At 40.7% G+C, this 23,571-nt stretch overlaps 1 protein-coding gene across 5 annotated transcripts in view; it reads right to left on the reverse strand.

The window, feature by feature from the left end:
• Positions 1 to 1,044: 1,044 nt before the first annotated feature.
• The window catches only part of prom1b (prominin 1 b), a 47,819-nt gene continuing 25,292 nt past the window's right edge, over positions 1,045 to 23,571 (reverse strand). For 3 of the 5 annotated variants that reach the window (XM_027174414.2, XM_027174412.2, XM_027174411.2), the window contains 15 exons: positions 23,097 to 23,249; positions 22,102 to 22,225; positions 21,694 to 21,797; positions 21,166 to 21,250; positions 20,917 to 21,063; positions 18,405 to 18,476; positions 16,775 to 16,867; positions 15,058 to 15,111; positions 14,887 to 14,967; positions 13,907 to 13,975; positions 13,718 to 13,807; positions 12,996 to 13,111; positions 11,873 to 11,949; positions 2,542 to 2,576; positions 1,045 to 2,458 (listed from right to left, as the gene is read on the reverse strand). In XM_027174414.2, coding sequence (XP_027030215.2) covers positions 11,877 to 11,949; positions 12,996 to 13,111; positions 13,718 to 13,807; positions 13,907 to 13,975; positions 14,887 to 14,967; positions 15,058 to 15,111; positions 16,775 to 16,867; positions 18,405 to 18,476; positions 20,917 to 21,063; positions 21,166 to 21,250; positions 21,694 to 21,797; positions 22,102 to 22,225; positions 23,097 to 23,249 — 1,261 coding nt within the window. In that variant the 3' untranslated portion in view covers positions 1,045 to 2,458; positions 2,542 to 2,576; positions 11,873 to 11,876. The remainder of the gene's footprint in view (positions 2,459 to 2,541; positions 2,577 to 11,872; positions 11,950 to 12,995; positions 13,112 to 13,717; positions 13,808 to 13,906; positions 13,976 to 14,886; positions 14,968 to 15,057; positions 15,112 to 16,774; positions 16,868 to 18,404; positions 18,477 to 20,916; positions 21,064 to 21,165; positions 21,251 to 21,693; positions 21,798 to 22,101; positions 22,226 to 23,096; positions 23,250 to 23,571) is intronic. The other 2 variants (XM_047816107.1, XM_027174417.2) reach the window with 2 other exon arrangements.

Below are 23,571 nucleotides of genomic sequence, written 5' to 3' on the forward strand. Positions count from 1 at the left end.
TGCTTTGCATGGTCATTTGCTTTGCTTTGTTTTTATGAACGCATTATAAAGTCCAGACAATATTTGGACCTGGACCAGTTCTAGTTTTTCGTCAAGTAGCAAGATTCATAGACAACGTTTAGAAGATATTATACTTCTAGTACTACTATCAGTGTAATAATAATAATAATAATAATAATAATAATAATAATAATAATAATAATAATAATAATAATAATAATAATAATAATGTCCAGCAGCTAATATATACAGAATAGCAGACAACATGGAAACAAGGGAAAGACCATATGTATGGAGAAAAACAAATTAGAATAGAAAATAGACCCCAATTGGGGTTAGCATGGTCTTAGCTATCCATGTCTGTAAGATCTAGATTTGCTGACGCAAATCTTCTCGTGCGTGCCATTTCTCCTGCTGTTATTTATTTTGCCTGATTAATCTGAGTGAATAAGACCTAAATGCAGTTATCTGTCAGAAGAACAGCTTGGCTTTCCTGATGCATAGAGCTTTGAATGATGTCCTTAGAAGCTTACTTAGTTGAAGGCAGGGTTTATAAGCACCTTCTTTACAAAGAAGGCTTTGAGTTGAGTGAAAATTTAATCACACCGTCACTTCAAGAGCTGATTGTGAGAATCTTAAAAGTTATACTGTATCTGTGTATGAGTGATTTAATTTTAGACTTTTGGTGTTTGCCAGTTTGACATCTGTGTGTATAAAGTTTGCCAAGATGACGCTTTAGACCAAAGGCCAAGGTCAAAAGCGTCACTGTTGGCAAACCACCAACTAAAGGAAAATACAAACTTTCCCCATACTCTTAAAATATTTCAGTTGAAGTATTTAAAGTTGTTCTTGTGGTTTGTGGTTGTCTGGCACCTTCCTAATTCACTTTATGTTGGTTTTTCCATTAATTTGTCAAGATGATACATTTGCTGAGAAGTCATGTATTTTATGTATAATTATATTCTGTTTAAACAAATTATGAATGTGAAAATGTACCATAAACACGAAGGTCTAAATAGAAGTCATAGTCCTGGGAATTTTCAGTGAATTAAAGGTTTTATTTTCCCATTTACACAAAGTCCATATGAAATTTCCACAGATTTAATATACTGTATAAAGCTTAGAGATTTAGGCAGATTTGCTGGTAAAATTTCCATCCAAAATATTTAACTGCATATATATAATGTAACTCATTTGTGTGCTTTGTCTTAAAATCAACATTTGATTGAAGCTTGATGAAGTAGAGTACAATTTAAGACAACAATTTCCAAATAAGAAAAATAAATAAGAAAAATACAGTAATGCCACAGGAAATTAAGACAAGAAAAAAAAGGTAGATATTGTATACAGCTGTAAACTGTTTAATGACAATTGTATGCTAGGACCAGTCAAAGTTTAATGTCATAAACATTTTAGGCTTTACTTCATATTACTTTAAAAAAAACAACAACAAAAAAACAAAAAAACAAAAACACTTAACATGCGAACATTTGAAACTGTTGATTTCTATAAAACTAGACAGAAATTCTGTTCATTGTTTGTTATAATAAAGTGAGCATTATAAATAAATTCAGAGGAAAACCTTTAAAAACACATTTTTATGCAAGGTTTGTTTTAAATGTACATAATCTTTTATCAACCTTCAAACAGCTAGTTAATGTTTGGTTAAAAACAAACAAACAAACAAACAAACAAACAAAAAAACAAAGCTTGAATTTCTTCCAAATATTAAATGTTATAACTCATATTAAAACATGGCCAAACATTTTTAGATTAAAATAATCTTTAGTGAAAAAATATTTTTATAATTTAGGAAGCTGATTGACCATCGATTTAGTTGCCATATTGTCTCAAACTCATTCATGGAACATGACAAAGCTATTTTCTATAAAACTCATAAATAATTATGACATTGCTTAAAATTCTTTGTAATTCTGTAATAATTTGTAAATAACTACTAAGTTATAAATAATTTATTAACAGAAATAATTTATAAAAACTCCTATAAAACCTCATAAAACTCAAAAAAAGGAAGAGTTTTCTTACAAGCTGTTCTGCAAATCTATAAAACATTTAAAAAGCGATTAAAATTACAGCAAGAAGTTACAATTAATTAAACATTGAATCAAATATGAGTCACTGAATCAAATTACATAATATCTGGAATTATACTGTACCCATCCTTAAAATTGGCTTGCTGAGCAACCTTTGGATTGGAATAATCATATATCATGGCTTTCAACAAAGTATCAGAACCTGAATAAGTATCACTGATGTTCATTAATAACTTCATTAATAAATTGTCTTTTTACAGTAACAGAGGATGGAATACAGTGATAAAGACATCTATTAAAAAACAAAAACAAAACAAAAACAACAATCAGAATCTCCTGCATTATTTCCCTTTCTCCTTCTCATCTTCACTTTTCTTTCTTTGGAATTAAGCCTAAGTCATTCCCTGATGAACAAAGAAAAAATATTAATTCACAAGGAAAAAAAATAAAATGTCATGAAACTGGCAGGTGCACATGGTTTTCTTACATTGATGGACTGTTCAACTCCAGTTCTCTGTTCCGCTAAGAGAAATAAGAATAAGAGAAATCAGCATTCAGTCAAAAGAAATCAAAAACTCTAATGAGATTTAGATCGAATAAAAATTGAATACTTCACCAAAAACAGGAAGGTCTTAATGGAACATAAACATGCACTCACTGTCCACTTAAGTATGAACGGCTTTACACTATACATAACTGGAGATAACATATAATAACTGGTGCATTAGAATATTCCAGAAAATCTGCAGCCTCCTTGGCAAAAGTCAATATTATCGCACACTAGTTCCTAATTAAGATGTTTGATATGAGTGAAATATATTTGATAAAAAATAAAGCTCTTGGTGTCTATCTGCATGCTTATCTACATACAAATTGCATTTACAACGAAGAAATTACAAGTGATTACAACGAAGAAAAAAAATACTTGAGATGTTTAAAATTTTTATTAGAAATTGAGGGCCATAGTTGAACATGCACATAAAGTCAAAGTGAATTCAAAACTGCAATGAAAAGCAGAAAGGCTTTCAACAGAGATAAAGCTCAATAAATGTTAATATCGGCACAGGCAGAAATATTTGTAGCAGAAAAAAGTGAGGGAAAATTAAGCGCTACTACAGTAGGACGATGTAATGGAATGTCATGGATTTGTTCACAGAAGTATGTGTTCAGTATTTTGCCTTACCTAAATACTGCAACCTAAATACTAATAGCATATGTAATTATGACCTGTTGATACATTCCAAAAAGAGACTCAATTCATGAATTCTTCTTATGCCTAGTTTTGCCTTGCCGTCTCAACAGGTTTGTGGTTATTCTCATTTCCATTAATATACTAGTGAACGCAACTAGTTCCATGTCGGTTTACTCTCATTACCATATTTTCCAAAGGAGTTACAAACCCTTTTAGATATCCAACTTGCCTCTCTCTCTCTCTCTCTCTCTCTCTCTCTCTCTCTCTCTCTCTCTCTCTCTCTCTCTCTCTCACTTGTCTCTCTTTCAATCTTAACTTTCTACCTACCACCATCTTCAATCACCTCGATCATCCAGAAACTTGCCAGCAGTTAGACCAGAGCCTATGAGTCTAGACAGGGCACACTTTACTCCAGACGGTTACAAGAGGTGGCAAGTCAATGGTAGGTCTATGTTTACTGTGGGGATTTTGGCCACATATCTAGTACATATCAGATGTCAATGGTTAAGACCTTGTATGCCTTGTCCTCAAGTTATTCTAGTGAAACCTTGCTAGCCACCTCTTCCATAATTGCAGTGAACAAACATCCTTTGGGGCTTGGGGATGGAAAAAGTTAAAAAATAATATTTAATGCATTAGGATTGCAATGATGGAAAGAAAAACTTAAATCTGGACCAGAAAAGAGAGGTAGCATAATCCACCAAGTACAATGAACATTCCCTCAAGTTTATCATAGGTATCAGTGATACTCCTGGCACTAAAAAGTCCCCAGACCTGTCTTCAGCGGAGTACCACAGAATGACTATGGCCATAACCCACAATTCTAAATGTGCTATATATTAATTAAAGAAAGGACAGCTGGGAAGTACATCAATGAGCTCTTGAAGCAAGACTTCACCCAAACATTGAGTCCTTCTGCATCTGCAGGATTCTTCTTTGTGGAGGAAAAGGTCAGGGGATTCTAGCCTGTATTGTGTATCAAGGATGTTACAAATTACTAGTTGACCTGACAAGTACATAGAACCTTAACTCTATTTGGAAAATGAAAGGACAGGGTACTATGAATATCTGGTTATGACATATGGCTAAGCCAATGCCAAACTGATGGTCCAGCCTTTTGAGAGGTTTTGAAATATATCAATACTCTTCTGGTGTTTAGTTCACCATGTTGACCATGTCTTCCACTGGATATCTGGTCATGTCTACCTGCAAGAGGCAAGCTATCATGAGACAAGCAGACTGGTGCATTAGAAAGGCACAGGAATACAGGCCTTTGTAGAGGTACTCTTGGACAGTGTTCCACACACATTGTCCAGTTTGTCTCATCATGTATGTGAGCAACATTGTGATTATCCTTCCCCACATGCATGCAGCTGCCCGCCACATCAAATTCAACCTATTCAAGTCATCCATGTCAGCCTGATCAACCAAGACCAAGTTGCTAGTTAAAAGGTGGGAATACTCTGCGGGATACATGCAATGACACCCGTCCCCATTAGTTACAGCCATTAGTTGCATCCTGTTAACAGACCAATCACAAAGCCTTGAATCTCCTACCCTGTGTATAAGATTCTTGTACAGTACCATTATACATTCTTATGTATGATTCTTATACAAGTACCCTTTATTATATGCTACCGTTGCCAATTTTATTCCTTGATATTAAGTTTAAAAAACAACCCTAACAGTGTTTTATATATTTCTAGATCTTTTGCTTATCTTTTCTAGAAGTCAGGTCAATCGTACCTATCCTTATGGGTCTATTCATGACCGTTTAGACCAGGGGTCGACAACCCGCGGCTCCGGAGCCGCAAGTGACTCTTTCATCCCTCTGCTGCGGCTCCCTGTAGATTTGGAAAATAAATATTTAAATTAAATTGATTCTAGTTAGTTAGTTTTTAAAAAAAAATGTAATTCTAGATTCTAAGATTATGATGCTCTTGTAAGATTAAAATTTGTTTAATTTTTTTTGGCGCTCAAAATATGCGTCATAACTGCCGACTTGCGAAATCCGACACACAGAAGCAGACGCATTTTTGGTTTGCTGCAGCCGGCAATTTTGATTTTATTGTAAATTCCCCCTAGCATATTTTGTATCTGTATTGTTATTGTCAAGTTTGTTAATTGATGTCTGTTGTTAATTCAATTAAAAAAAAAAGGTAAAAATTTTGATGTCATGAATATGAAGAGGACTTTCATTAGACATTGAACATTTTATTTGAAAGTAACCTTCAACCCAGCGTCTTTTTACTTAAGGTTAATTCAAACTCTTCAAAATATTTTTTTGCTTGCAGAAATAAAATTTCGTTTACTCGGTAGCAGTTCATTGATTTCATAAATGCAACACACTACAGTTTTTTTCTATACTTTCCATAAAGATAAAAAACGATATATGCAGTGTTATCTTCATTTTAGATGTTAAAAGGGTTCTTTTTCTAACTTCGCTCGGTGTTTCACTATGGGAATCGCTTTGGGCGTGACCAACTACGGAAGCTCTTATGACACCACGTCTGTCTTTGACAGACAGGTCGACCTGCGACCAGACTCCGCCCTGTCTTTATCAGCCAGGTCGACCCCTGTCTACGTCATTCGTGCTTTCTTCCCGTGGGAGACTGCAGCAAGCTCTCTCAGCGCATCCCGACTTGCTGATCTCGCTTAACTGTTCATTAGACGGGCCGTTATTGGACTCCGTCCCCGAACGTGACATCAGTAGAGGGATTGCGGTGAGTGACAACCCTACATCTGGAATAGCATCCGCGTCGTGGCGAGCTATTCTTACCTCCTACTGCGTGTTTAGTTACAGCGGTAGGGAGCATCTAATTTGCTTCGGTCTACGCGTCAAGGCGGACCTGCTGGAGATTTTAATCCAAAGTCTAATAGGCTAACGTGTTGTGACGAGTGTTTGGACTGCACTATGTTGACGGCAATTACCCCCGCCAAAGGGCATGAGTCGAAGACTAGGGAGGCTGTATCCCGTCCGTGTCCATCATCATGTGGAGCTACCATCTCGGGCAGGGACCCTCATCCTATGTGCATTGTGTGTATGGGCCCGAAGCACGCTCAGACGTCGCTAGCGGACCCGCAGACATGCGCTCACTGTGCGTCATTGCCGGTGAAAATCTTGGAAAGGAGGCTGAAAGTGTCGGTGGCTAACCAGCAGGACCCTTGCCTGTCTGAAGCTGCCTCGACAGATATGGCCCATCCGCCGCGAGCTAGCAAGAGCTGGGCGGACATGATGGAAGCCGAGTCCCCGGACATGCCTCCGCGGTTCGATGGCCTGCTCATGCAGGTGGATGACGAACTGGGGGATGAGGACGCAGATGGCGATGCTAACTCTGACCTCCTCGATCTAGGCATGGACGAAGAAGAGGAGGAAGACAATTCCCCCTTCCCAGTTCAACAGTCTAGACCGCCTAGCACGACCGATTCGGCCCCCCCTGCTGACAGCAGCCTGCACGAAGTGTGCAAACGGGCCGCGACGAAGCTGGGCCTGGCCTGGCCAGCCGCCAAAGCCGCTGAGGGTGCCGTGAGAGACCTCTACGATGGGAAAAGGCTGCCGCCGACCCACTCGGCAGCGAGACAGCTCTTGCCTGCCGTGCCTGCGTGCATGAAAGAGATGTCTCGGTATTGGTCTAGCCCCTTTAAGAGTAAGCTCCCCACCAAGGGACACTCGATGTTGGAGATTCAGGGGATGGAGAAGCTGGGGTTGGCCGGACCCCCAGCAGTGGAGCCTTTGGTGGTGTATCACCTCCACCCGAATCGACCATCTGTTTCCTCCTCATCGCAGTTTTCACTGCCGAGCAAGACGGACCGTTTGACCGCCGCGACTTTTCAGAGAATGTACAAGTATGCGGGGCAGTCCGTATGTTCGCTGAATGCTGTGACTTTACTGTCGGCATATCAAGCGGAGATTTTGGAGGAGATGGGGCGGCAGTTGGACTCAGGTGTACCGAACCCGGCACTCTGGGACGAAATCTGTGTTGTGAACGACCTGATTTTGCGCTCCTCATGCGGTGCGGTTCAGGGCTGCGGCCACGTCATGGGCCTGGCCGTGTCTGGTGAGAGAGCGCTGTGGTTAAACCTGTCAGGCCTGGGCGACGCTCATAAGGCGGAGGTGATGGATGCCCCTTACGACCCGACTAAGGGCTTATTCGGGCCCGCTCTCGAGAAAATGAGAGAAACCAGCACACTCAGGAAACAGGAGGATGAGGCTTTTCACCTCTGTTTGCCACGCAAGCAGGCGGCGCGACCACCCTCTCAGCCTACGCGGCAGGGCTTCGCAGCAGCCGCAGCATCAAGAGGGAGGCCAATGACCGCGAGAGCTGTGAGACCTGCTCACAGCGGACAGGTCGGTCAGCGACCGCGTCCGGATGGCTCCGGACCTTGGGGAAAGCATTCTTTTGCGGCCGCGGTGGCTAGGAACCGTCCGCCCCACCCCGAGGAAAGTTTTTTCCCGGTCCTTCTCTCTCCGCCGGCGAAGAGAAGAAGGCGGGAGTTCAGCCCTTCTGTTCCGAGTTTGTTAGGGGCTCATTATGTTCGCTCTCCGCCAGTTCAGCGAAGAGAGGGAGATCAGAGCCATGTGCAGTGTCACCAAGCACCCACACACACAGGGGAATTGACATTAAAACATGCATTATCGCAGCCAAGCCACGGGCTGAGGGCGATATGCTCCCCAAGTTCAAGACACATGACAATAAATGTCGCATTATCGCAGCCAGGCAAACAGCCGAGGGCGATATGTTTAAATAATCCCGAAAAATGCAAAGACATGAAAGGCGCTCCCCCAGTCCCACCGCTGGGGGCAGTGCTCACTTCCCTGTCAGTGGGAGCCCGCTCGGCGCATGTGATGATGTCATCACTGCGCGACGATGGCGAGGCGGAAGTGTACGGGGGCCTTCTCTCGACCCGCGTAGCCAGCTGGCGCGCATGCGTGGTTCACCCGTGGGTTTTAGCAACAGTTTCACGGGGATACAGGCTCCAATTTGCCATGAAACCGCCTCGTTTCAACGGGCTGATCATGTCGGTGGCCGAGGGAGAATCGGCTCGTGTGTTGACGGCCGAAATCGAAACACTCCTGCACAAGCAGGCAATCAGAGTGGTACACGGGGGGAGAGCCGTCAGGGCTTCTATTCCTGTTATTTCGTAGTTCCAAAGAAGGGTGGCGCAGCCCTCCGTCCCATTTTGGATCTGCGTGTATTAAACAGGCACCTCAGAAAGTATTCATTCAAGATGCTGACACACAAGGTGCTGTGTCGATCGATTCGTCCGGGCGATTGGTTCGTGATGATAGATCTGGCGGACGCGTATTTTCACATAGATATTTATCCCTCTCACAGGAAATTCCTCAGGTTTGCATACCGGGGCACAGCATACGAATTTCAGACTATACCGTTCGGGCTGTCGTTAGCTACGAGGGTTTTTACCAAATGTGTGGAGGCAGCCCTGTTCCCGTTTAGGGACAAGGGCATAAGGATATTGTCTTACATAGACGATTATCTGATATGCTCGTCGTCGAGGGGGCAAGCCATAAAAGATGCAGAAATTGTCCTGAATCACCTCAGAGACCTGGGTTTCAGGATAAATATGATGAAGAGCCGGCTGGTGCCCTCTCAACATACAGAGTATTTAGGGCTCAACTTGGACTCCCTCTCGTATCGAGTCACATTGACGGAAGAGAGAGTAGCGTCTTTCACACAATGTCTCGCTCGTTTTCAGAGGGGACGAGTGGTCCCGTACAAGCTGTGCTTACGAATGCTGGGGCTTATGGCTTCGGTGGTCGCGGTGGTGCATTTGGGGCTACTCAAAATGAGGGATTTTCAGCGCTGGATCATGTGCTTCCGTCTGTGCTCTCGCCGGCACCTCAGCTGACCGGTGAGAGTCAATCATGCGTGCGTCGAAGCGCTCAGACACTGGAAAGCCCCTGTGACGCTCAGATCGGGGATTCCCTTGGGGGCGGTGTCATGTGGCCGCCGCAGCTGATGCACGAACATATAAATTATTTGGAGCTATTGGCGGTGTGGCTGGCACTGAAACATTTTCTGAGTTTCCTCAGTGGTCGGCATGTTTTAGTGAAAACAGACAACACCACAGTGGTTGCTTACATCAACCGTCAGGGGGGCACACGCTCCCTTCGGCTGCATCGGTTGGCGACAAAGCTGATCGTGTGGAGCGACACACGGCTTCTGTCTCTCCGGGCGACTCACATTTCGGGGATCTTGAACAGAGGGGCAGACTTACTGTCCAGGGGAAATCCCCTTTATGGGGAGTGGAAACTCCATCCTCAGGTGGTGAGCCAGGTATGGCAGAGGTACGGTCAGGCTGCCGTCGATCTCTTCGCCTCGCAAGAAAACGCTCATTGCCCTCTGTATTTCTCTCTGGTGGACGAAAATGCACCGTTGGGTGTGGATGCTCTGGCCCATCGGTGGCCGGACGTGCTTCTGTATGCATTTCCCCCTCTGAGCTTAATCTCCCCCACTTTTAGTGAGGGAGCAATGCCTGTCATTGATTCTGATAGCCCCACGCTGGCCATCCCGACATTGGGTGGCGGAGATAGTCCAACTATTGTCGGGGCAGCCGTGGCCCCTCCCCCCATGGAGGGACCTTTTGTCTCAGGTGGGAGGGGAGATTTACCATCCGCATCCGGACATGTTAGCCCTCTGGGCTTGGCCCGTAAGATGTGGAATCTGAATGCGGCGGGCTTGCCCTCGTCAGTTATACATACTATACAGAGTGCGAGAGCCTCCTCTACCCGCGCTCTTTATAGTAATAAATGGCGTGTGTTTGAAGAATGGTGTGGGCGGAGAGTGATTATCCCTTTTCAGTGCTCTGTTAGGGATATATTATGCTTCCTCCAAGATCTGCTCGATAAAAGGAAGGCTTTCTCCACCATTAAGGTGTACCTGGCAGCTATTTATACCTGCCATGTAGGTTTTGGTGACAAGTCGGCAGGCCAGCACCCTTTAATAAGTCGTTTTATGAAGGGGGTGCGCCGCTTACGGCCGGTGTCTAGGCGGTTGGTTCCTTTGTGGGATTTGCCCATCGTCTTAGAAGCCTTGTCTCGACATCCTTTCGAGCCAATGGAGGCAGTGAGTCTTAAGTATCTCTCTCTTAAGACGGCACTGCTCCTGGCTTTGGTGACAGCCAAGCGTGTGAGTGATTTACATGCTTTGTCGGTTAGCCCGTCTTGCTTACAATTCGCTCTGGGGCTCACTAAAGTCACTTTTTGTCCTAACCCTGCTTTTGTGCCCAAGGTTTTGGAGTCGACATATAGGTGTCCGTCTACCTTTTCAGCCTCCACCGTTTTCTTCATACATTATGCCCGGTGCGGGCTCTTCATGCGTATGTGGACAGGACAGCTGGTTTCAGAACTTGTGAACAGCTGTTTGTGTCCTGGGCTACTCCTCACACAGGGAAACTGTTATCTCGACAGCGGCTATCCCACTGGATTGTGGAGGCGATATCTGTGGCTTATGGTTGCAGGGGTCTTCAGCCCCCTGAGGGGTTGAGAGCCCACTCCACTAGGGGTATGGCCACGTCGTGGGCTTTACTCAGAGGGGTTTCCGTTCTGGACATTTGCTCGGCGGCGAGTTGGGCAACGCCGCATACGTTTGTGCGATTCTATAGGCTAGACGTTGCGGAACCGTCCTTAGCACACGCAGTGCTGGGTGCCGGGACTACTGTACCCGTTTGGAAACAGTAATGTGGGTGCAATCCGGGAGCTGTCTATATCTCCCATAGTGAAACACTGAGCGAAGTTAGAAAAAGAACGTTGGGTTACTTAACATAATCCCCGGTTCTTTGATAACAGAGTAAGGTGTTTCACCAGCACTTCCCTCATTGCACTTGGACGGGAAGAAATCTCGTTAATGACGTAGACAGGGGTCGACCTGGCTGATAAAGACAGGGCAGAGTCTGGTCGCAGGTCTACCTGTCTGTCAAAGACAGACGTGGTGTCATAAGAGCTTCCGTAGTTGGTCACGCCCAAAGCGATTCCCATAGTGAAACACCTCACTCTGTTATCAAAGAACCGGGGATTACGTTAAGTAACCCAACGTTTTGTGGCTCCCTGTGTTTTTTTTCTGTGGGAAACAGGTCCAAATGCCCCTTTGAGTGTTTAAGGTTGCCGACCCCTGGTTTAGACCAATCTCTTTATCTTACCCTTTTACATTCACTGGTTTCTTGATTTCCTTTGAATTTTAAGTTTCACTTACTTTAGTTCTACGTGTTTAAAATTAACTTATTTATAGCCTCATTTAGTTTGATTCTCTTTGTTTTAACACATAAATACCCCTCAATCACTTGCTTGGTATAATCTTGGACTTGCTCTTGGACCCCAAGAGGTTGAGGAAATGTCAATGGTGATATTTTCTAGATAGTTCAGAGATCACTTATTGGTTTAAAGCTGCTGTATGTGTTTCTGTTGAACTGAGCTGAATGTATGTTATGATGAAACAGCGCCAAAGGAAAGGCTCTTAAGAATCATTACCTACGACAGACATTACCTACGACATGTAGGAAGCCTACTGAAGCATTTGAATGGAAGTGAAAGTAGCCATTTTAAGAATTCACTCGATTGAACACTAAAACACATCAAATCAATTTTAACATGTCATTAAAGTGCTCTTACAGTTTCATCGTTTGGGTGAAGTCTCTTCTATCACAGTTTTCTTGAAATTCTGAGCTTTTAGCTTCCACCATTGCCTACTGAAACACATAGATGTGTATAATGTTACTGTGCTCTTAGAAAAGTCTGTTACTGATTCATGTAGTAAGCTGATCGGTACAACAACGGTGTTGCCAACTAATGTCTGAAGCTCCACATTTGTCAGATTAAACTGTAACTTGCAAATCCATGCGAATTCGTAGTCAATATATCAAATGCAACTAAATAGGTGTTTCCATACTAAATACTCATTGGTTACCCGACATCTTCTATTCACACCGATCTATTCATACTTCTTTCACATGCGACCACTAAAATAACCAGTGATATTGGTGTCCTGGCTGAAATAAAATTAAAGGGAATAAAGGAGTAATAAAATGAAAGCTCAAAAAAAAAAACTAAAATAAATGAAACGGAAAGTATTATGACAAAATGTGAAGAATCATTGGTTGCTTTATCCTTATCAGGATCATGGTGGATATGGAGGTGGGATTGGGAAGCCATGAACACACATTCACACTCTGGTTTAATGTAGACAGTCAGGATACTGCCATGTTTTTGTGATGCTGGAGGAAAATGGAGAACTCTGTGAACCCACAGATGAAGAACATACAAAACTCAGTATCAAACCTGTGACCCCACTCCCCAGTTTAGAAGTGGAGAGAAAAGAAGTAAAAACACTGTGCAAATGAATGGAATGGCTGCTGATTTTTGTTTCTTTAAGAAATTTATGAAATGATAACAGGCAGTAATAAAAATGAGTCTAAAACTAAAGTGCACTGAAGGTATTGAAGATGTAATGCCAAGTGGAAAATAAAAAATAGGAGGACAAAGAAGGAGAAAGGATTTATTAGACCTTTTTGAGACACCATGAAAAATGACATGGCAAGCATAAGGCAAGAAATGAATAAACAATGTTTCATATCATAATAAACGTTTTTCTTTTCACTGGAAAACCCGATATACTCCAGTTTGTTAGTCTGTTTGGAAAGTGACCTATGACTCCTGCACTAAATCTCAAGGCTTTACAGCTATAAATTCAAATGGGAATAGCTGTGACTGTCTGTGTGTGTATGAATGCACTTACTCTTCGAATACATCCTCTGTGTCCATTCTGCGGTAGAACTTAGCAAGTTTGACGGACATGATAATACTGGGGATAAGGAACAAACAGCAGCCCCCCAGTCCAAACCAGAATGTGTTCTGCAACACACACACACACACACACACACACACACACACACACACACACACACACACACACACACTTTTTACCAAAAAGGTTACATGTTTATTTTCAATACAATATCGAACCTGACATCAGAAGTGTGCATAGAGGCTGCTGAGAGACCAACAGTAGAATGTTCTTGTAATTTCACATTGAGGGTAGAAAAAGTTCTGACAGGATTTTTTTTTTTACAGCAAAAAACCTGCTATTGTAATGGGGTGTGTAGACTATTTAGAGCCCATGTATGTTTTTACAAAATACATAAAATATTTCTTATAGTAAAGAGTTTGCTCCTTGTTACATGAGTTGCTCTATCCTTCTGTCGGTTCCCCTCTCTCAAACACACACACACACACACACACACACACACACACACACACACACACACACACACACACACACACACACACACACACTCACTCACTCACTCACTCACTCACTCACTCACTCACTCACTCACTCACTCACTCACTCACTCCAAAAACACCTCTCTCCCATTTTGTAGCAGTCAGGGTGTATATATGTATATGCATCTGTGCATGTACGCTATATCACACAGAGGAAGCGTTGTAGTGTCTTACCACGGAGTCTACTATAAAACTGCAGCCCACAATCTCCAGTGAGTCAATGATGTTACTGATGGGTTTGCATTGTGTTACTGCCATCGTTAACTGTAGTAAAAACAAACATTACGGCATTAGCAAGAATTAGTCGGTTTTACACACATTTTTTATTATAGAGTATATGAAAACACACACACACACACTCACCGAGAGGTGAACCCAGTTAACATACTGTTTAAGGTATCCCATCAGGTTCTGTGTGTATTTATCCGTCTCCTGTTATAGTGATAAGAAACAGAATATCCATATGTTAATATAAATACAGAATATGAATATTCTCCCAATATCAAAACCTCCCAATTATTTTCTGCCTTTTAGACATTAGAGTCGTTAGTTGACCATATTCTATATTTTTCTATAATGTCAGTCAGTCAACAGATGAACTTTATTTCTATTTGTTGTTCTATTTCTTCTTTTAGGCATATAGTGCATACGCTAATTAGGATCCAGGACACCTTGAACTTGGGATTCTAAAAAGAATGATTCAATAAAAAAGAATGATTCATTTGACAATATTTAAATGACACGATGGAAAACATACAAATCCGAAAGTTGGAAATATAGTAATATAGTGAAATATTTAGTGTTGAAATAGAAAGAAGCTCGTTTTACTGATAAAATTCTGTTTTTGAGATTAGCAAGGTGTCAAAATGATGCAAGAAACAACTCCTCGGGTCACGGGTAGCCTGTGCCTATCTCAGGCGTCTTTGGGCATCGAGGCAGGATACACCCTGGACGGAGTGCCAACCCATCGCAGGGCACACACACACACTCTCATTCACTCACACACTACGGACAATTTTCCAGGGATGCCAATCAACCTACCATGCATGTCTTTGGGCCGAGGGAGGAAACCGGAGTACCCGGAGGAAACCCCCGAGGCACGGGGAGAACATGCAAACTCCACACACACAAGGCAGAGGCGGGAATCGAACCCCCAACCCTGGAGGTGTGAGGCAAACGTGCTAGCCACTAAGCCACTGTGCCCCCCTTATTAAAATGCAAAAATAATTAAAATCTGTGTAGATGTAAATAAGCCTAATTGGCATCTGCTACACTATTGTATGCTACTTGTATGTTTATGTATTGTGTCTAAATGAATGACATCATCACTGAAGCACTGTTACCTTTTTGACCACGTGTGAGGCGTTGTTGGCAATTAGATACTCAGCTGAATCAATGGCACTCAGCACGTTATTCACTTTACTCTGAAAAAGAAGCAATGAATTAAATGACCACTGTATATGTGAATGTATGTGAATGTGTAAAAGAAAACAAAAAGTGAGATGTGAACTTACAGGAAGTTCCTCAACTGTGGTCTGTAGAAACCTGATACTTTGACTTAATGAGCTCTGGAAGAGAAGCATGGCATTGCTTGAATAGACAGTGCACACACACACACACACACACACACACACACACACACACACACACACACACACACACACACACACACACACACACACGCACACGCACACACACACACGCACACACACACACACACACACACCCTGCAGATAAAACTCCTGACATACATCTACCCTTATGTTCTGTTCAGGTTGAACATTTTCTCGTGTCAGTCTGGTTTTACATCACCCCACCATCAGCAACCAGTATTCCATCTCACCCTATTATTAACGAGTGGTGTTTGTTTCCAGACTCGTCAAAGTATCTTTATTCTCGCTATTCTTCCATTGCATTACCACATACTGTATCTGAGTCTATTTCCCATTCTGTGAATCCAGTGTTTTTCCCTCCTGTTGTGTTCTTGCCTGTGGTATTTTTCAATAATGTCCGAAACTTTCTTATTTTAGTGCAGTTATATATATTTTCCTAGTTATCGACAGTTCTGGAGTTTGCTATTTAGTCTTTATGTAGTTTTGCTGTGCACTGCTGACGATCGATATGAATTAACTCCCTGTTGTTTGCAAAAGCAAAATTTCAATCCCTGAGAAAGTGGAATGAGAAGTCAAAACATTCCCAGAGGGTTATGGTCTGGAGAAGTGCTCAAGGATTCCTGTGAAGGAAGTTCTGGAACCCTCCTGAAGACAGGATTCTGTTGACATTTTCCTGATCTTCCAATACCATTTGGACTATCAAGCCATTGCACCCCCTTTGGCAGCCCAGTACTCCATCTTGCCTGAGTATTAACATCTGTAGTTTATATCTCAGCGTTTACATAACAGGACAATTCCTCTTCTTACCAGCAGAGGTCATGGTCACTGGAGTACTAATGCCCCCTTTCCACCAGAAAGAACCGGGTGCTGCTTCAGAGCTAGTGCTGGTGCTGGTCTAGACCAGCAATATTTTGGTGCTACTTAAGAACCACTTTTCTTGGTTCAGAGCCGGTGCTTTGGGTGTCGAAAAAGAAAGAACTGACTTTAAATTAGACTCTGGCTCTAAACCAGCACTCAAATTGCCTTGGTGGAAAAGGGGCATTATGTATAATACATCCTGCTATCACTTCATGATTCATCCAATGTCTATAATATTTAATCGCATGTGCTTTGTGTGTGTAAGTTCTGAACCTTTGGTCCTTTGTACCGCTTTAAAGTTTGTTCTTCTTTGCATTACCCATTTGGCCTTCTTGCTTATGCTAATGATTTCTAGCATTGGTTTCATAGTGACTTTACGTCTAGATTACATTTTGTTTAACTCCATGCTGCAGTGACAGTAGTGAATAAGTAGTGAACAGAACATGAGGGTTATTGACCTCTAAATTCTACACATACACTCTATGCTACTTACAACAGTAATGTAAAGAGTAATTTGGTTCCCTGATGACAAGCACACATCAAAATCAAACACAAAATCAATACACGCAATTTTACATATTAGATCACAATCACGTTTCCTGAACACCGAGCTTACCCTGGCTCTGACAAATTTCTTTAGTTGCATATCAAAAGGGGTAGAGCAGAATTTTACATTTTTAATAATAATAAAAAAAAGTTATATGTCAGTTATTCAAAATGAATGATTGTTGTGTTTTGTGGACAAAGTGTGATGGATTACCATGGCTTGCTCCATGGGCACAACTTGTTCTTTATGGATCTGTCTGATGCTGCTAGCGTGGCCTTTCAGAGCATTTCCCAGAGCACCACGAGGCTGAAAAAGTATAAGAAAGAAGGAAGTTGTAGTTACTGTAAAATTTGTTTTTGCGTGTAAGCTGTGAAAACAAAATTTGACTCTGTGTGTGTGTGTGTGTGTGTGTGTGTGTGTGTGGGTGTGTGTGGGTCACCCTTATGAACAGGGCTTTTGTCTGGCTCATAAGGAGGCCACTAAAAGTCCAGGAAATTTCCAGAGGTTAAATGTATATGAAAACTTCTCATAAACACACACAGTCTGCTTCTGTTCGTTAACATATGTTTGAAAGTAACCGTAAGTCATATAATGACTCATTTTTTCTAATTATCACAAATGCACGTGTGCAGTCGAAGACTGAAGTCGAAGAAACCCTTACCTTTTTTTAACAGAAATTAGCACTCAAACCTCATAGAACCGAGACTCCAATCAAATATATAACCAGTGTTTCAACAGAATTAAATTCTAATGTTAGTGAGATCATCTTTAATGTATTTTACTACATCCTCACAGTCTTGACTACTAGTGTATGAAAACCGGACTGTTGGTATGAGGCTATTATTCTAGAAGGAGTTGAGAGAAAACATATTTCTAGCAAAATAATCTGTGATCAGCAACCGTGTGCCACACTGGTGCTGCATTGCTAATGCAAATAGTACAATGCTGTTTAATAGAAGAACAAATCTGAGCAGTCTCGAACAATATGGTTAGCTCTAGTGCTTAACTCTGAAAATACTCATCTTTCATTCCAGCAGTGCTCAATGTCATGTTAAAGAGAAATCCACTTTTGAAGTATGACAAGCAAACGTTGGACAAAATGCAGTGCAGCTATGTCAGATGGAGTTGCTGTGAGACTCTGGGAATTTGTTTACGCATTTAAAGCTGAACCTGGAAGCTGTATCTGTGTGCCAATGTGTACAGATGAGAAAGACAGAGAGCTTGATAGACTAAAGGACGTAAAGCGCTGTACCGTCACTCACTTACAGATAGATAGTCATGATGTGAGGGCTAAAAAAAAAGGAGCTACAGAAATAAATGAAATAAAATTGAATTAAATCCCAGTGTCAACACCATGAGTGGGCAGTCAAACAGAATTGTGGGTAATGTACAAATCTGTTCAACGTGTCAACATTTTAGAAAAAAAGTCATTATAAATAAAAATCTTGGACTCGATTGAAGATTTTATAAATACTGTATGTTTGTTATTCATAATGGATTTTTTTATTTTTATTTTATATTTATTAGGATTAATGTACCATTGTAAAATAAGAGTTTCCCTTAAATTAGCAAGTGTAAATAGTTATAATAAGTGAAACATCATTAAATTACAAAGAGGAAATACAGTATAAAGTGTTTGAGCAGGATTAGTCCTGTGCTCTTCTTGACTTTGATGAACCCAAAGCACTTCATGTATTTTGTCGCTGCGATGCTGTAATAAACTTCATCTTCATCAAGCTCTTCGCCATCATCGTTTGAGTTCTATATTTGCGTTATTGCCATGTTTATATGTTTCTATGTTTCCACATGACAGAGCGCTTTGTTGTAACACTGTTCAGCTCACCAGATGATCGGCCTCGGCCTCCAATTCACTTGCAAAGGAGAGAAGATCTACAACAGTTACTCCTTTATTGACCTGCCAAACCAAACACACACAGAGAAGAAAAAAGACTTATCATGGGTGGTCATGGTGTCAGGGTTATGAATACATTTGCAAGAAATAAAGAGATACTTGCCAGTAAATCTATGGTGTTCACTGAGAAAAGCATTCTGCTTTTAACAAAGACAATAATCTCATCTTTTCCCCACACATTCATCACAGTATCAGGTCTTTATAATGTTTTAGTTACAGCGGGTGAAATGAGTATTGAACACGTCACAATTTTTCTCAGTAAATATATTTCTAAAGGTGCTGTTGACATGAAATTTTCACCACATGTCGGTAACAACTCAAGTAATCCATACGCACAAATAAAACAAAACAAATTAAGTTAAGTGAATTAAACTGAAATGACACATGGAAAAAATATTGAACACTTATTACTTATTAATTGTCACATAAGGAACATCTCATGATGGGTAAAAAACCTTCACAACCTTAGAGTTGCAAAACAGCCCGATAGCATTGTTTGCAGAAGGATTTCTGAACGTCTGAATGTTCCAGTGAGCACTGTTGGGGCCATAATCCGGAAATGGAAACCACATTATTTAACCATAACCTGGCCACGACCATGTGCTCGTCACAAGATTTCTGACAGAGGAGTGAAAAGAATTAGCGGAAGAGTTGTCAAAGAGCCAAGGACCACTTGTGGAAAGCTTAAAAAAAAGCCTGGAATCAGCAGGTACAATTATTTATAAGAAAACAATAAGTAATGCTTATGTAACCACCATGGCCTGTATGCACACTTACCACGGAAGACTCCATGGCTGAAGAAAAAGCATGTTGGAGTTTGTTTAAAGTTTGCCGCACAACAACTAGACAAGCCTGTTAAATACTGTGAGAATATAATCTAGTCAGATGAGACCAAATTTGAACACTTTCAATGCCATAATTAATACACAGAATGTTTCGAGGTTAAATGGCACTGCACATCACCCCAAATACACCACAGCAACAGTGAAGTTTGGAGGTGGGAACATTATGGTGTGGGGCTGTTTTTCAGCAAACGACACTGGATAAATTCATATAATTGAAGGAAGGATGAATGAAAAAATGTACCGAGACATTCTTGATAAAAATCTGATGCCATCTCCCAGGATGATGAAGATGAAAAAAGGGGGACATTTCAGCAAGATCCCAAACACACAACACCAGAAAACTTGATCAGGTGACTAGATATTGTAGCTCCAATTTAAAGGAAATTCATTAAACTATCAACACACAAATTATCAGTATTTTTATTAGCATGGAAGGAAAGTTTTCATAGCTACAAAAAAATCTCTTAGTGCTGCTAGATCGGTGTATTTCTCCAGCCTTATTGAAGATAACAAAAATAATCCTAATTTTTTGTTTAATACTTTAGCAAAATTAACTAGGGAAACGCACACCACTGTCGAAAAACACACACCATCAATTTCAAGAAACTGACTAAATTTCACGGATTGCTTTTTCAGAATGATCAACCTGCATACTGGATCCTTTACCCACATGTTTCATAAAGTTGTAAATGACCTGTTACTGGCCTCTGATCAGGGTTTTGTAATTATTTAATTATATATCTAATTATTTATTTAATTAATTATTTGTAAACATGGAATTAACTTCCACTGTCATGCTGATGCAGGTGTTTCCAAGTACTCTCTCTCTCTCTCTCTCTCTCTCTCTCTCTCTCTCTCTCTCTCTCTCTCTCTTATGATACTGCCTGATCAAGGAGATTGAATTGGTTTCACATATATTTCAGGTTTGAGACACAGAGAAATCTATATATATGATGGCTAAAGCTGTGAGGCTCAGAATGAGCTTCCTGTCTCAGGCCACCAAATTCCTGTGCACCATCCACCCTCTTAAATATTCTCTTTCACTCCACTGACATTCCATAAACTGCTCTTTCACTTTTACTCCATGTAACATACCTACAGCAAAGCCAACAGCATTGTGGATGACCCCACACACACCACACACAGACACACACTCTTTACCCTTCTGCCGTCTGGAAAAAGGTACCAAAGCGTTCGGACCCTCACGACCAGGCTGTGTAACAGTTGCTTTCCACAAGCCATCAGACTTCTCAACAACTGAACTGAACTGTACCACACACAACACACACACATCTGTATGAACTGCAGACTGGTCTTGGAGAAACGTTGTCTCATTTCACTGTGTACTGCAACATATATGCTAAATATATGCAACATATACTGCTATATACGGTTGAAATGACAATAAAAGCTTCTTGACTTGAAAACACCTACTGTAACACACATTTGGTACATCACTTCCCATTCTCTACTCTTACTACAATGACTAACACACCATATTCTTTATTCTTTCATATTTATTCTTATTTAGTTTTATACCATGTAATCTGTGACATATAGGATCTTGAATCTTAAAAATGTGTGTGTCTGTGTGTTACCTCTGAGAGAAAGGCCTCATAGTTGATTTCTCCCAGGCCTGAATTAGCAAAATTGATCAGATTGTCTTTTCCGTCTTCCCCCAGCAGGATTATTCCTTCCAAGTCTACATTTATCCCCTCAAGTATCTCCGACAGATCATGGCTGTTCTGCAAGGCATCGATACAGTGCATTCTTGTTAAACTCTGTACCACATGCTGAAAAATGAACAGAAAACCTCTTCATTTAAATGGACAAAGCTGAAATCTCACCACAGTTCTGTTGATAAACTGAATGAAGTGGAATTGGTTCTCCAGTTGTAGTGCAGAATATATGCCATTATTCTCATAACAATCGCTGAGAAATAAACACACACACACACACACGCACACACACACACACACACACACACACACACACACACACACACACACACACACACACACACACACACACACACACACACACAAACCCACATACCATGATGATTATGATTGATCAAACACTATTTTACAAAATACACTTGCTTTATTTGAGGGTATACTTTGTTAATCAGTCAGTACAACGTTAGTACTTTGTTTGTAAGGATTAAGAACAATGACAAGAATAAGCTAATTTTACATCTGTTATCTTTCAGTTTTTATTTTGTTCTTTCATCAACTTTCTCAGAGGAACAGGGATAGTTGATGAAAGATAGGTTAGAAAAGTAGTTCTAACCTTATACAGGAACAAAATGTACAGTACACACACACACACACACACACACACACACACACACACACACACACACACACACACACCTGTATAGGCTGGTGATGGTAAGATCGAGGGTGTGGTTTTGAAACAGGATTCCAGGCAGGAAGTTCTTTTGACCAGGATGGACCATGTATGGTGTGTCTATAATCTGCACAGAAAAAACATGACTCACTTATTATTATTATTATTATTATTATTATTATTATTATTATTATTATTATTATTATTATTGAAAAAATAAAATAGGATATTTAATTAGAAAATTAGTTTTTAGATTTGTTACTAAAATTTAGAAGGTCAATTTGTGCTAAAAAGTTTTGTTGTACTATAGGACCCAGATACTGTATACACACACACACACATTAAAAATTACATAACTTCAGGGAGGTTTGAGTGTGATTTAGATACTTGAGACTGAAATGTAAATGATGCGCACATCTTTTTTTAAATACCTTAAACAATTGTCTGTTGGCCAGAGGCTCACACACGAGCTTCTCCACATTCCCTCCAGTTACAAACAAGGTGACCACAACTCCCATCAGGACCCATGAAAAGATGAAGCTGAATCCAACGCCTCTGAGTTTTCATAGAGAAAAATATAAACGTCACAAAAAACAAGGCTAATTCGGCTGTGATGAGAATGTGTCCAATTTTTTAATAACTCACTCATTTGCTCATTCATTAACTTTTAGCTTCACTAATATTAGAAGACTAATGTTAGCTACAGTAGATTGAAGTTACTCTTGCTAGTTAATAAAGGTTGAACAGAGAAATTTCAATCTATCAATCAATCTAGCCTAGCCCACCCTTATGAGTAAGGAGTTTACTAGTGCTGCCCAAACCTACAGCTAAGAGAGTTTAGGTTATAGTACAGGGAAAGTGATCTACAATTGCCTTCTTGCAAGACAGGCAACCCATCCACCTGACACCGAGTGGCCTGATCAGATGTATCCTTCTGACAACTAGACAACTACTGACAACAAAGTGTCTAGCAAGTTACACCTGAGAAACTAAAATTTTATCGGAGAAAAGGAGAGATAAAATACTTGCATTCTTCAGAACCCTAACAAATATATCGCCTTTGAGTTGTACTAACTGTCGTAGTAAATGAAATAGATGTTTACTTTTACATACTTTTATTTTATCATTTAATTTATTTAATTTGGAAAAAACATACATATATTAGTATATATGTATATGTATATATATAGAACACACACACACACACACACACACACACACACACACACACACACACACACACACACACACACACACACAAACATAGCTAGCTATTACATATAACTATATCATTCCAAATAAACCTTTTTGTCCATGACTACAAAATGGTGGACACCCATAACAGAGTACCATGATATGATTTTTGAATGCTTTTAAACGGAGGAACTATACTTGGCTGGATATAATAAGTTATAATTTAACGTACGCCATTAGGAGATTGCCGCCTGTGTTTGAGAGACAGCCACGTGTTGTAGGTGTGGTGTTCTTATCATGGCCACATATTCCACACATCAAACCCAGAAGGTTAAAAGCCAGGATCAGCACCACCATGCAGCACAGCACCACACACCCTATCCATCTGAGAGAGAGAGAAGCCCAAATCAATTAAGATCATTCTGGGGGAACAGAAACTAGCCTACTTTTGGTTAGATGGATTTTTAATGAAAGGACACCTTTAAATGAAAGGATGGCGAATAAATGATAAATAACACCATGGAACCTTAGGGTCTGTAAACAGGGGAGAAACAGCTAACCAATCAAGAATACTGTGAACTAAATAATGCTTTAAATGATTTAAATCTAATTAAAAACGTGATTGACTTTTTGGACCCATCTGTGATATGTATAATAATTATACCTACATAAGGTGTTATTCAAAAAATAAAAAATTTAAAAAGTAA

This window comes from Tachysurus fulvidraco, chromosome 7, assembly GCF_022655615.1.
Source record: "Tachysurus fulvidraco isolate hzauxx_2018 chromosome 7, HZAU_PFXX_2.0, whole genome shotgun sequence".
In the NCBI taxonomy this organism is placed as follows: Eukaryota; Metazoa; Chordata; class Actinopteri; order Siluriformes; family Bagridae; genus Tachysurus; species Tachysurus fulvidraco.